Source organism: Odontesthes bonariensis, chromosome 7 (genome assembly GCF_027942865.1).
Source record: "Odontesthes bonariensis isolate fOdoBon6 chromosome 7, fOdoBon6.hap1, whole genome shotgun sequence".
NCBI lineage: Eukaryota > Metazoa > Chordata > Actinopteri > Atheriniformes > Atherinopsidae > Odontesthes > Odontesthes bonariensis.
In genome coordinates this window covers 19796834-19810738 of record NC_134512.1, presented here as the reverse complement: position 1 = coordinate 19810738, position 13905 = coordinate 19796834, and the positions used below count along the sequence as shown (strand labels likewise).

Sequence of the window (13905 nt, the reverse complement as noted above, 5' to 3'; positions counted from 1 at the left end):
ATTTATTGTTGGCGATGTTCTCGTAGAAGCAGTAGTTGTAATAGTTAAAAGTAGTATTGTTATCAGCATAGACGCAAAAGCAAGCAACACAAAGCAGGTGGGTCTGGTCATGTGACTGTACGCTTCTATAGGCTCCTGACGGGCTGAATTTGACAGAATAGTGAAAAGCCTGATTTGAAAGTCATGTGTTCAGTAAATTTCAGACGACGCTCTCTTAAAAATGATATGTTCCTCTTTTTGATTATTGTCCAGGTTGGCCTACACACGGTGGAAGGAGTGTGGCCATTACCACAGAGCTTCATCTCCTCGATAGAAAGATACCCACTGAACCCCCGGGATTTCTACTTCTGTTACCGAGGACGCTCAACCGCGCAGGAGGGCTGCTCTGTTCTCGATGCTGCATTCAAGAGATACTTTTCTCTTATTTTTCCTGACTACACTTCTGGTAGGTTGCACAGTAAGGGGTAATTGACACTGTGGTAAAAAGAAAAAGAAAGAGAGAAACAACAAAACAACAAAAATAGATTTCACATTGATGTCCAGTGGCGCTTGTTCATCATTTATATTTGCACAAATGTAGCCTATAAACTACTATATGTATGTAAAAGCCATATTTTTGTATTCTATGTTGGCCACTAGACATGTTCAAAATATATGTTCAAAGAGATTAAGAGCAAGGTGCTCAGTAGTGTTGTTTTGAGTGATCTGTTTGTCATGTTGCCCTTTAAAGTAAATCAATGGGCTTTGTAGAGACAGCAGTTTACCTGTCAGTCAGCATACCAGTTCTAAAACACTCTATGACAATGGACCATAGCGGCACAGCTTCATGTTTGTGTTGTTAAAAAATACTGCACTATACTTGTGAGAACAGTGTCCTAATGAAGGCGTACGGTTTAGGTTTACACTTTTGTAAAACGTCCAGCAACTGTAGTGGTAACCAAACTTATGGCCAACAGGAAGCGGTAAACTACGATTCAATGAGGATAAGCCATTTACTGTTAAAATCAGTGTTGACAGTCGCCTCTGTGAGCGTTATCCAAACGAAGACTCGTCTGAAAGATGTAAGTATAGATATGCAAAACATGCCATAGATTAACATGCATAACCATGAAATGTAACAGTAGCAACAGCCCGAACAGTTTATCATGCGATTTGCTCCTGTATTGTGTTCCAGACAATCTGAGTGTCTCTACTGGACAAGCATCTTTGAATGCAGAAACTGTGTGGGGTGCTTTAAGAGGTGATCGTGACACATAATGCACCTTTGATTAACATTCATATACCAGCATACAACACTAAAACAAATATATGTACTGTTGATATTAGCAAAGGGCAAGTTTCCATAATTTAAGAAGCTGGCCAGAGTATCCTACTCTCATGTTTGTATGCTTAAATGATTGCCGGTTGTGTACTGTATGCCTTCTGATTAAGCACAGGTCTGGAAACCTTCAGTCAGTTGGTGTATCGAGATGATTTTGGCTCAGTAAGTCATTCTCAAACTCACAAGGCCTCTGAAGTAATTATATCTTCAATACACAATCTTATCTAGTTAAGTGCTTGATTAATCTTGTCCCTGTTGTTTTTCTTTTTCATTTCTTTTAGTATTTTGTGAATAAGACTGACATTAAAGACTTCCCCAGGTTTCAGTTCAGGGGGATTTTGCTGGATACTTCGCGCCATTATTTACCAGTGCAGGCCATTTTGAAAACTCTGGTAATAATCAGATAACACGTTTTTACCTTTCGGCTTCTGTTTGACGGATCTTGTTCATTATCACTGTTATATACATTTATGTTTCTTGCCAGGATGCAATGGCCTACAGTAAGTTCAATGTGTTTCACTGGCACATTGTTGATGACCCCTCCTTCCCTTACCAGAGCCGCACCTTTCCAGACCTTTCCAGTAAGGTATGTAGCTGACGAGAGCTGTTGTGTAATAAGGAAGAAGTTAGCATGACCCTGCACATTCATTATAACTCTTCTTGGAATTTTTTTTTAATTTTATGCTCTAGACTATGCTCTAGTCTTATATTTGTAGTTAACTTTTTTCTGCTTGTTAATCTGGGCGCTGGAAAGTAGCCTCCTCCCTAACCATAGACTTCTGGCACCGTTCCAGGGGGCTTTCCACCCGATGACTCACATCTACACACAATCAGATGTGAGGAGGGTGATCTCATACGCCAGGATGTGGGGAATAAGGGTCATTCCAGAGTTTGATTCACCAGGCCACACAAAATCTTGGGGAAAAGGTAAAATGTGTGATTATAAACTAAGCAGGTTAATCTAGAAAAATATTAGCATCTTTGGCATTAATTATGCTTTTGCATGTTTTTATTTGACTCGGTAAGAATGATTCCTGCCAAATCTGTCAGCTAAGAAGACAAATTGCCAAATTACATGTACCGATGCTTGACTCACTTTTTACCTGGAACACTTGAAGTGCCTGCAGGCACATTCCAGTTTCCCACATTTTGTCATGTTGCAAACACATCTTAAGATGGATTCAGGATATTTTTAGTCACGTTTCTGCAAACAATTTTCAATAACTACAAAAACAGTTGGAGTGTTTAAAATGTATTAAAACAGAAAACTATAGAAAATACAATTACATCCGAATCCTGGCCCTTCTCTTAGTGTTTGGCTCAAGCAGCAGTGACTCAGGTTTTGTTAGGAACGATCCTGCAAGCTTGGCACGCCTTTACTTTTGGAGTTTCTCCCATTCTTGTTGGTGGAATAGAAGCTGAACCAGGTTGAATGGAGAGTGTTATTATACAGTGCACAACCCAGACTTTGGCAGGGTCCCCCCAAGACTTTCACTGAGTTTTTCTGAAGCCACTCATGTGTTTTCTTGTTGGTGTGCTCATGGTCATTGTCTTAAAACTTGACTTGAACTTCACCTTTCCTCTCAGTATTACTGTATATTTCTTCTACATCCACGTTTCCCTCTTTCATAACAGCTGCACGGTGGTGTGGTGGTTAGCGCTGTCGCCTCACAGCAAGAGGGTTCCCTGTTTGAATCCAGGTTGGGGCCTATCTGTGTGGAGTTTGCATGGTCTTCCCAGTGCATGCGTGGGTTCTCTCCATGAACCCTTCCTCCGACCGCCCCAAAACATGCATGTCAGGTCAATTGGTGACCCTAAAATTGACCTTATTGTGGATGGTTGCTTGTCTCATTATTCTCTGTGCGGCCCTGTGATGGACAGGTGACCTGTCCAGGGTGTACCCTGCCTCTCGCCCAATGACAGCTGGGATAGGCTCCAGCGCCCCCAGAGGTGTGAATAATTTTAATTCTAATTCTAATTTCCATTTATTTCCCAGGGCAATCAGACCTGCTGACTCCCTGCTACAGAAGAGGCATTCCTTCAGGCACTTTTGGTCCCGTTAATCCAACATTAGCCTCCACCTACCAGTTCATGGCATCACTGTTTAAGGAAGTGTCATCTGTGTTTCCTGACTCCTTTTTCCACTTAGGAGGGGATGAGGTTGACTTTTCCTGCTGGTAGGCTGCTAAAAATTAAAGTTAAAAGATGAAGAAAAAAGAAACAATGTAAAAACCATCAACTTGATCTTTAACTGAAGTAGCATTCAGAATGTAAGTCAACAATCAGTGCAATTACATGTAGGTAAATAACAACCAAAGTTTGTTTCTGTAGGAGATCTAACCCCTATATCCGAGAATTCATGCAAAAGATGGGATTTGGAGCAGACTTCGCTAAACTGCAGGCACTCTACATTGAGAAGTAGGTTGTGAGGGGAACATACAATGTAGAAGGCTGTGGGAAATATAAATGTAGACACGTTCCAATATGCATCTGTTTCCAGAATTGTGAAGATCACATCAGCTCTCAACAAGACATCCATTGTGTGGCAGGATGTTTTTGACTACAAAGAACGAGTAAGTGCAACCCCAAAAAAATAACATTTGTCATGGAAGAAGAAATGACTTAGTTGAATGGTGTTTGTATAATTTGATAGGCTATGATTAGAAATACTTTACTGCAAGTGCATGACTTTTTTCCACCATCTGTTCCCTGTACAGATGTGATATCTAAGGTTTGGCACTAAAGTAGGCATCTAAAAAAAAAAGATTTTTTTAAAGGACTTTTTAAGGACTTTTCATTTTTTAACCCAACAGGTTAAGAGGCTTGAACCAACTGACCAACATTTTAAAAGTGTGTTTTCTGATGACATCAAGTTAACATATCATTCAGACTGTTAGATGTGGGTCTAACAGTCTGTAGCTTTGTGTTGCAGCGCAGTTCTCTATCGGTGGTGGAGGTATGGAAACAGGGCTGTTACCTGTGTGAAGTACGCAGGGTGGTTAAAGCAGGACTTAGGGTAATTCTTGCTTCTCCGTGGTATCTGGACCAGCCTGGACCCACACACAACTGGGCCCGCTACTACAATGTGTGGCCCCTTGCCTTCATGGGTCAGAGAAAAACACTTGTGTGCCGTGTCTTAATGAAGTCTTACTAACTCTTCTGTGTTTCTGTCTAACAGTAAGTCACGAGTAGGACATGGTATCCAAAGAGATATGATATACGGTACTGTGCAAAACGCTCGAGCTGCTTCTCATGTATTCATAGCAAAATAGTTAAAGTGTGTAAGCACTTTAACACAGGCGCAAACAACTTTTGCACATTTGTAACAAGCTTGATAGTCATTTTGTTTCTTCAGCACAGCTCTCTCAGACAAGCTATCATGTATTTATTTTAAGTAGTTGTTAGAAAAATTATGAAGTTATACTATGAGAAAAAGCTGTTCTATTTGATGGGGGGAGGCTTCCTCCTATCTTTTAGTTCTCATAACATTGTGTGGCTAGTGAGATTTTTTCTGAACTCAATTTTCTCATAACATTGTAAACAAAAATAATATAAATAGCGATAGTATCATATTTTTTTTAACTCAGACAGCTCTGGGCCAGCTTCCTGATAGGTTGTTCGGACTTGTCTCCTTGCTGCAAGAATAAATGTTTTGTGTAAATTCTCTCCATCAACTCTGAGCCTAACTTTGAGAGAATTTTTCTGACAGTTATCTTCAAGAATAGTTCTCCAGGCTTCTCGAAGGACATTCCAAAGCTTTTGTTTGGATGTTGGCTGCCTTTTGATTTGTTTTTTTGAAAAATGCTTCGAGGTCCAGGCTCTCGGGAGAATTCATCACTCCATAAGACCTGTTGCCATTGATTGTCAGTCATTTGGCATACCTCAGCCCTCCCTGCTTTACTACTTTAGAATGGCTTCTTGACAGCCACTCTCCTATGGAGACCATTTCTGATGAGGCTTAAGTGAACAGTAGATGGATCAACTAAAGGTCCAGATACATCTCTCTGGTCCTTTGTTAGGTCTTTGCTGGATTTTTTCCTATTTCTTAAAGACTTAAGAACCCACTTTCAGATATTGTTATTATGCTGTTGATGTTTTGTTTTTTTAAGGTGTAAAAACCAATTTTTAAGGACAGACTGTTTAAGAAGCAGAGACAGACTTTGTGAATCACCTCCCTGTATTCTTGTTAAATTGTGTTATATTTAGCATTTTTTGTAGATAATACTAAAGAAATAGGAACACATTGACCAAAGATACTATTTAAGATTGGTTCTTTACCAAGTTGTCTGTTCTGTGTGGACACAGCACTGATTCATCCCTTAAGTTAGGGGCCTTTTTTGCACTCAAAGGTTCATAGGTCAGTTTTAGGGGGCTTGACAAACAAAAAACACATTCTTCTGAAAATGGTCAGTTACAAGAACTGGACTGAAAATGAGTGAAAAAGCAGCCGGTGTCCAAAGAAAATCTTTGAAAGACTTTTAAAAGCCTGTGGAAATACTGTTCAACACCCCTTTAAATGATTAGAAGAAAGTCTGGGTCCTTGGAAGCAAAATATAAAGAAATGAGGTGTGGCTCATGGATTTTTGCATTGTACTGTATCATTTATGTTAATTCAACATGAAATTGTATATTTACGCCCACACCACGAGGTGGCAGTTTAATATGAGAGGCCGTTTAGGACTTAACTATTGAGACACTCTCACACTCACTACTGAGACACTCTCACACATACTAATGAAACACTCTTACATTCACTATTGAAACACTCACACATACATACAGTGCACAGTGAAAATGAGTACACCCCTGTTGAAAAGTAACATTTTGAACAATATTTTAATACACACACAAGTTATTCCCAAAACGTGCATAGAGTAAGTTTAATACAACATCTGTTCAGCTTACAACAGAAAAGAAAGGTCAATAATATAACTTAAATGACATATTTGTCCATTTTTGTGAAATTATGCTGGTGCAAAAGTGAGTACACCCCTATGTTAAACTCCCTGAGAATGGGCCGTGTTGGCCCGAAATGTCATGAAATGAAAAGGCATTAAAAGGGAGGTCATCGTTGTGCGTTTCATCCTTGCCTTACATTGAAATTTTACATTTTGAGTCTGCACCAGGCTAAAAGAGACGTGTGTGAGATTTGACTGAAATCCTATGGAGAGTATCATGATCTGCTTCAGTAGTCACAGTACATGTTGACAAGCATGTTTCTTTTGGTGAAATTCAGCTTCCTACTGTTGATGGCATCCATACAGCCCCAAACCATGTCACTCCCACTACTATGCTTGACTTTAAGCATGGGGCACTTTTCTTTGTACAAATCACTTTTTACCACCACACAGGCTTGACACCATCGAAAGCAAATTTGTTCATCTTGGTGTCATCAGATCACAGGACATGGTTCCAGCAATCCATATCCTTAGTTTGTTTGTCTCTGATGAGACAATGATAAACAAATTTGCTTTCGATGGTGTCAAGCCTGTGTGGTGGTAAAAAGTGATTTGTACAAAGAAAAGTGCCCCATGCTTAAAGTCAAGCATAGTAGTGGGAGTGACATGGTTTGGGGCTGTATGGATGCCATCAACAGTAGGAAGCTGAATTTCACCAAAAGAAACATGCTTGTCAACATGTACTGTGACTACTGAAGCAGATCATGATACTCTCCATAGGATTTCAGTCAAATCTCACACACGTCTCTTTTAGCCTGGTGCAGACTCAAAATGTAAAATTTCAATGTAAGGCAAGGATGAAACGCACAACGATGACCTCCCTTTTAATGCCTTTTCATTTCATGACATTTCGGGCCAACACGGCCCATACTCAGGGAGTTTAACATAGGGGTGTACTCACTTTTGCACCAGCATAATTTCACAAAAATGGACAAATATGTCATTTAAGTTATATTATTGACCTTTCTTTTCTGTTGTAAGCTGAACAGATGTTGTATTAAACTTACTCTATGCACGTTTTGGGAATAACTTGTGTGTGTATTAAAATATTGTTCAAAATGTTACTTTTCAACAGGGGTGTACTCATTTTCACTGTGCACTGTACATACTCTGTAAACCTATGCACGCTCATATATAAAACATTATACACACTCGTCTGAAACACTTACACATACATATGAGAAACACACACACATACATAAATATACTTCCGTGTCATATACACATACATATGAAATGCTTGCATGCATACAAGTGAAACATTTATACGTATCTATCTGAAACACTCATGCATTCACATATGAAAATGTTATATATACATATATTGTTGAACACTTATACCTTCATAAGTGAATCTCTTGCATATGGTTACAAAGATATAAAAAGTTTAGATACATGTGCAAGTGTTTCACATATATTTGTATAAATGTTTCAAATGTGTATGTATACGTTTTTCAATTATAAGTGTGTATGCTCTTACATGAGGATGTGCAAGCGTTTAATTTAAAGTTTCAAAATTTAATTTCCACTGGCAGTTTGTTCCACTTGTTTGCAGCATAACAGCTAAATGCTGCTTCTCCATGTTTAGTCTGGACTTTGGACTGGACCAGCTGACCTGAGTCCTTGGATCTAGAATCAAACTTAGTCATATATGACGTGTTTAGTTTGTATCTATTGGTTCAGGTTAGCATGCAATTCATGGATTTGTCTTAGAGTTAAACAGTGATAGGCTTTGATACTTTGTGATTTAAGTAAAAAATGTGGAGCCAGACTATCAAAATTTCATCATTCCTTTCTGTATTTATTTATTTATTTTTTCACTTTTTAATGGGGGGTTTCTTGTGTACAAGCAGTTCTACACAGTTTGGTTCCTCTTTTAGTCTTCAACATGGACTCTACTAAGTATCCACCAAGTTTATAATGATAAATGTATATTATGAGTGATAATAGGCTGAACATTTGTTCTCTTGAGAGTGTTTAGATGAATATGATCTTAGGGAAGACTGTGCTTGTTCACCAATGTTAGGAATCTGCAAAATTAACTTGATGCTTTCCCAGATAGCAACTGTGCTTGCATTTACCACTTTGATCTGGCTAACATTCTGTAGGGTTCTAAAACAGGTGGATTTCAAACTTTGCCTGCATGGTTTTATTTGAGCCATGTGGTTTGTGTGACAGATGAATGTTGCTATCTGAGTTGCCCTTGGGCGCAAATTTTGTGATTATATTCCTGTAAATGATAAAGAAAACAAGTATCATCCTTATCCCCATGTTGTTTTGTTACCTTTCTCCAAGCTGCACATGGGGATGGTTGCCAGCTAGTTATATGACAGAGCTCAGTAGGATTACCAAATGGTCATGCTGGCTTCCCCATAGTACATCAACCATGTTTACTATGATCAGGACTGGCATAACTACTGTTCAATTGTAAAACATCTTTCATGTATTCATGGCTAATGTTGCATACCATTGTGACTTGCCTCAGCTTCGTGTTGGTTGGTTCTTGTTTGATCCCATGAGTTAATGTGAAAAGCGCTAATTAAAGAGACATATTTAAACATGAACTCAGTTAGTTTTTAACTTGAAGTGGTGTGATATATTTGAAGTGAATTTTGTATTTGGTAGTAAACTCGCAGACCCAGTCCTTAATTTAAATCCATTGTTTTTATGCAAACAAAGCCATTTCCCCCCCTCATTTCTTTACAGGTTCTGAGGAACAGAAGAGGCTGGTGATAGGGGGTGAAGTCTGCATGTGGGGGGAATACGTAGATGCCACAAATCTCTCCCCACGACTCTGGTATGAGATTAAAAAGACATCTGAGATATTCAATTTTATGTACAAAATTAAGTTTGTGTAGCAACAGCCCTGCTAATTATATGAATCATCACACTGAAAATCACAGGCCAAGAGCAAGTGCTGCTGCAGAGAGATTGTGGAGTGATGAGAAGCAGACTTCCAGTGTGGAAAAAGCACTCCCTCGACTGCAGGACTTTCGGTGCGAGCTCCTGAGGTACCTTCACCATTTTTGGTCTTTAAAGAGCTTCGTGATGGCCTACTTTAATAAGGAACTGCTTCCTTTCTCACAATGTCTGCTTGTTATATGCTCAAGCTTATGCCTCACTTCCCCTTTAGGCGTGGAATCCAAGCAGAGCCTCTCAATGTTGGACACTGCAGACATGAGTACCGAGAGGCTTAAAGATGGGTCCACACACAGTTTAATTTAAGCATTCAAACAAATTAAGTTCAGTGTTTCAATTCAGTCAAAAGAAAAGAAAAAAAAATATGTTGGGCATTTAAAGTGGTGTGAATTATTTTGTATTTTGTTTTTCCACTTTACAGTAAAGTATGTAAATATTCAAATACTTTCTCAGGGACTTATTAGCTAGATTTTCTTCTGAGTTAATATTTTTGAAAGTATATTAATATCTTTTATATTTTGGATATTTATATTTTAACAATGTAATGCAATATCAAATTGATGACCACAAAATATGCAGTGGAAGAGTTTCACTGCCAGCATGCTGTAGTTTATACTCTTGGACTGAAATGTAATAAAAAATCGTATTTCTGTGATGACCACATCAAACTTTGTGGGGTTTTTTTCTTTATAATAACACAAGTTATTCCAGTTTACATTAGATATATGTTTTTAGTGGGGAAAAGGTGTTTGAATAAAAAAAGAAATGATATGCAATTCACAAAGAAATTTAAATCAAAGTTCTTTTATTTACATAGCACACAGTTCGGTTTAAGTTCAAACAGAAAACTATCGATTCTAATCAACGAAAATGAAGGGAAAAAAGGTGAGCTACTGTTGCAGCACAATTTTTGGGTGTCTCGATACTGACAACTTAAATGATCTGATGATTACTCTGTTGGACAGAGAAAAAGAACTGGTTACCTCGGCAACAACTTCAAGTGATCACAAGACTTACACAAAAGAGACCCTTTAACCAATTGCTTGAGGTGTCTTAGTTTGCAGTGACAACAGAAAAAAACAGTTTTATAAGAAAAGCTATTTTGGCAGAACCATATAAAATGCACAGAAAAACAACAAAAAAGAAATCTTGCAGAGCTGTTCAAAAAGAAACAACCCTGGGCGAACGTGACCATGCTTTATCTGTGGAGGTTATTGGTGATATTTAAGCAAGATAAACCAAACCAGAGTTCACGAGTCTGTCTGTCCCATGATCTTAAGTGTCCTCGTTGTACTATCTTGTGATGTTTGCACGTATGCACTTTATGTTGTCTTTCTGTGCATACGTGCACTCTCTGTCTCAGTGTTGTATATAACACCGAGGTATGCGTTTCCTCTCACCATGTACTGTATCACCTGTAGATAGTTGAAATGACAAAATAATGGTCGTCGAGTCAAGAGAGTTTTTTATCAACAATAAGCTTTTTTGCACCATCAAGTGCAACGAAATTGGAGGATTCTTTAGGAGGTTACTCAAAAGAAACCTTCTTGCAGGTGTTCTGTTGGTGTATGTGATTTCTGTTTTCTTTGAAGCATAACACACATCATGATAATATAAGACACAAAAACTGACTTGCAACAGTTGCAAATAATTTGCAGGAGAGTGAGAGTGAAAGAAAGGAGAGTAAGTGTCATCACTTGACTCATTTCACACTTTAACTGTTAAAACTAGGTTAAGTTTCACGCCTGCTATAATAATTTTGATCCAATACAAGGAAAACCTTCAATGGCTGTGACCCAGAAGATATTATTACACATTACTATAATTTTGCTGTGATTTCCAAGCCTTTAAATGTTCCAGTCCCTTACAAAGCAACTCTGACTCATGTGGCTTTACTCAGGCATAATCGGCTGCGCGTCCTCTTCCTCTAATCTCATTTTCATGACAGAGCCTAAAGGAGTCTGTCTCCCTCTAGTGACCAACCAGTATTGATGATAGTATCTACATAATTTCTCTGTGCTGTTAAATTAGCGCTTATGAGGCTTTAACTTTGTGTTAAAGTTTTGAGTTTTAAAGCATATTAAGCCTCCTTTTCACTGTTTTACTATAACCCCCCCACCCCACCCCAAAAAAATGTCACAAATAATAATGGAGTTTATTTGAACTTTTTGCTCCGTCTCTACTTAAGAAATAAACAAAGAAACAAAAATAACTTCCTGATTCTTTTGTTAGCAGTGGAATGGATCTTGTAGTAACTGTCGCTGATGTTAATTCACCTGTTGTGTTGCGCTGACATGACTTTGAGATGAACAGAGACAATTGATGTGCTCATTGTGTGGATTACAATCATGGCAGCAGATGGCAAGGCGGGGCAATCCCCAGTAGCCACAGTGCTGACGACTCAATCCTTCATCTTCATCTGACTTGGGTGGGAACAGTGGAAATGCTGATCTGAACATAACAAAGCTTAATCGAGAGAGCTTGGTAAACCCTTCTCTGCGGCCACTTGATATCAAGCAGACATGCTCAATGCGGTGTAATCAAAGCTTATCCAGGGCAGACACAGAATATCTTTCACGTGCTTTTTATTTCCTTTATTTCAGAATGTTGATTTTTGCTGCTTCAGCAACCTCGATACACTGGCTCTCTGTACAATCTAACAATAAACAAAAAGTAACAATCTGAAAAGTTAATCTCACTCTTTGACAATAGCTGAGATGAAATGAGATTATAAAGCTGCTTAGACTGATGCAGACATTTGTGAACTAGCATGCAAGGGCATTCTCTCTCAAGGACAATAAAGTTATGTCGTGCACACACCAGTAAACTCATGTTGCACTGTGTTTGCTGTTCAAATGATCCGTTCATTTGAGGATCAAGGGAATGGACAACCGATCAGTTTGATATGTCAAACAACTGAGCAAGGTTTTTTTTCAGTGACATGTGTTTAGTTACCTGAAGGCCTCTGTCATCATAGAAGTTTCCACTAAATAGATAATCACTTGGCTCATGGCAGTATGCTGCTAAAGATTGACCTGTATCTGCACAACGATCACAAGGCTCAGGTGTGAAGGAACGTGACACTTATCCCGAGCAGGTAAAACCTCCAAGCAGTGCTTTGCTGATGGCTGCAGCATCTTAGCTGTGCCAACAACTGGTGAGTCAGGCATTCAGATAAGCTGGGAAATGCAAGCAGGAAAACTTTCACGTTTCATAAAGACATAAATGTCTGTTTATATCAAATATATATATATATATCTATATATATATATATCTATATATATATATAGATATATATAGATAACACCACTGTAAATTATTATTAGCGATTATTATCAGTGATCCCAAAAAACTATCAAATCTGAAAAAATTTCACAAATGAAATAGTTTTCCTCGAAGATTACCTTTGAGCTTGCACTTAAGATGTGAGTTTCCTGTCTGCTATTCAATAATGAGGCCTCTCTGAGTAACGCCAGTGTTGCATAATGTGACCACAGATAACCATACTCAGCGGTCCCCAGGTCAGTTTAAAGGTGGAATTCAAATTGCAGCCAAATGTGTACATACCACTGTGGTGAGTCTTATGACATGTAATGAAAAAGAAATATTAGAGACGACTTTAAAGTACCTGTAGTGTAAATGCATAATTTTGATATGTCACCCTGACTGACAATATCAAGTCTTCTATTTTCAAACAAGCACCAGCACTTAAATATATTTGAGCCTATCACACTGGTTGTGAGTATATTCCCCCCCCCCCCCCATTTGCGCGACTGTGTGCATAACACCCAGTTTGCAATCCCTTTATACACCAGTTTAGCCCAACAGGGAGAGCTTTGTTTTTTTTAATGGGAAGTTGGCTTCTTAAAATCCAGGAAGATTTAGGATTACAGGCATGATAGAAATCAGGTGGTGCACAGAGCAGACATCAAAATCTTTGTTCTTTTGGATCTAATTCAAAGAACTGTGACTAACTAAATCCAATATTCACAACAACAAAAAAAACAGCATTGGTGTTTGTTGAGGTTTTTTGACATTTCTTTCGACACTCAAGTCGTAATACCTCAAGGCAAAGAAAATAAAAACAAGAAATATGTCTTATGAACACTAAGTTGCACTCAGAGTAACTAATGAGGCAGAGAGAAGCTTCAGAGAGCATCCCCCATATGGCAGAAGAATGGAATTAAGGGTCATCTTGTTGCTGCTCATTCAGTCTACACTAATTGTTTTTCTTCTCATCACCCTCTGCCGTGATCCCAGCCCAAGAAAGAGACCACATTTCATGGAGGGTTAAGCCACTTTGCTGATTTGGGGTGGCTCTATTCTCTTAAGGGCCATAAGTGTCAATGACAGGGCCAGCATGGCACTGAGGGAATGTCTTAACTTTGTCAAACCACTCTCTTGACCTGGCTGCATTTTCTATCGGAAGATGAGAAACATGTCCACCAAGAGAGGGACTAATATTTAGCACTCGGATATTGCTAAACGTGTTTAGCACACACTTAAAGAGACATCCATGAAACACCACAAAATCCACTTTCACAGTTGCATTGAGGAGAAATGAATGGATAGGTTCTCAGAGTTTTGGGAACATAGACCACTGACACATAGACAGTTGTTAAGTGGTTAGGTTGCTTATTAAATGCATGTCTGTGCCTTGCCAAACATCTTGCTCCTCCAGCCCACACAGGCTTACAAGACACCACA

At 38.7% G+C, this 13905-nt stretch overlaps 1 protein-coding gene across 1 annotated transcript; it reads left to right on the top strand.

The window, feature by feature from the left end:
• Positions 1-15: 15 nt before the first annotated feature.
• On the top strand, positions 16-9813 carry hexa (hexosaminidase A (alpha polypeptide)). Its single transcript, XM_075470988.1, has 14 exons — positions 16-445; positions 957-1061; positions 1175-1240; positions 1437-1483; positions 1603-1713; positions 1806-1907; positions 2116-2248; positions 3318-3498; positions 3653-3739; positions 3822-3894; positions 4254-4428; positions 8986-9076; positions 9183-9290; positions 9413-9813. The coding sequence occupies exons 1-14, from the start codon at positions 184-186 to the stop codon at positions 9474-9476; spliced, it is 1605 nt and encodes a 534-aa protein (XP_075327103.1). The 5' UTR covers positions 16-183; the 3' UTR covers positions 9477-9813.
• The last annotated feature ends 4092 nt before the right edge of the window (positions 9814-13905 follow it).

What these genes read in the sequence shown, in the direction of transcription:
- hexa (XM_075470988.1), top strand. Translation starts at nt 184, where the DNA reads ATGTGTTCAGTAAATTTCAGACGACGCTCTCTTAAAAATGATATGTTC. An exon ending in ATCGAGATGATTTTGGCTCA is followed by an intron (nt 1,484 to 1,602) that starts GTAAGTCATTCT and finishes CATTTCTTTTAG; the next exon opens with TATTTTGTGAATAAGACTGA. An exon ending in TTCCAGACCTTTCCAGTAAG is followed by an intron (nt 1,908 to 2,115) that starts GTATGTAGCTGA and finishes GCACCGTTCCAG; the next exon opens with GGGGCTTTCCACCCGATGAC.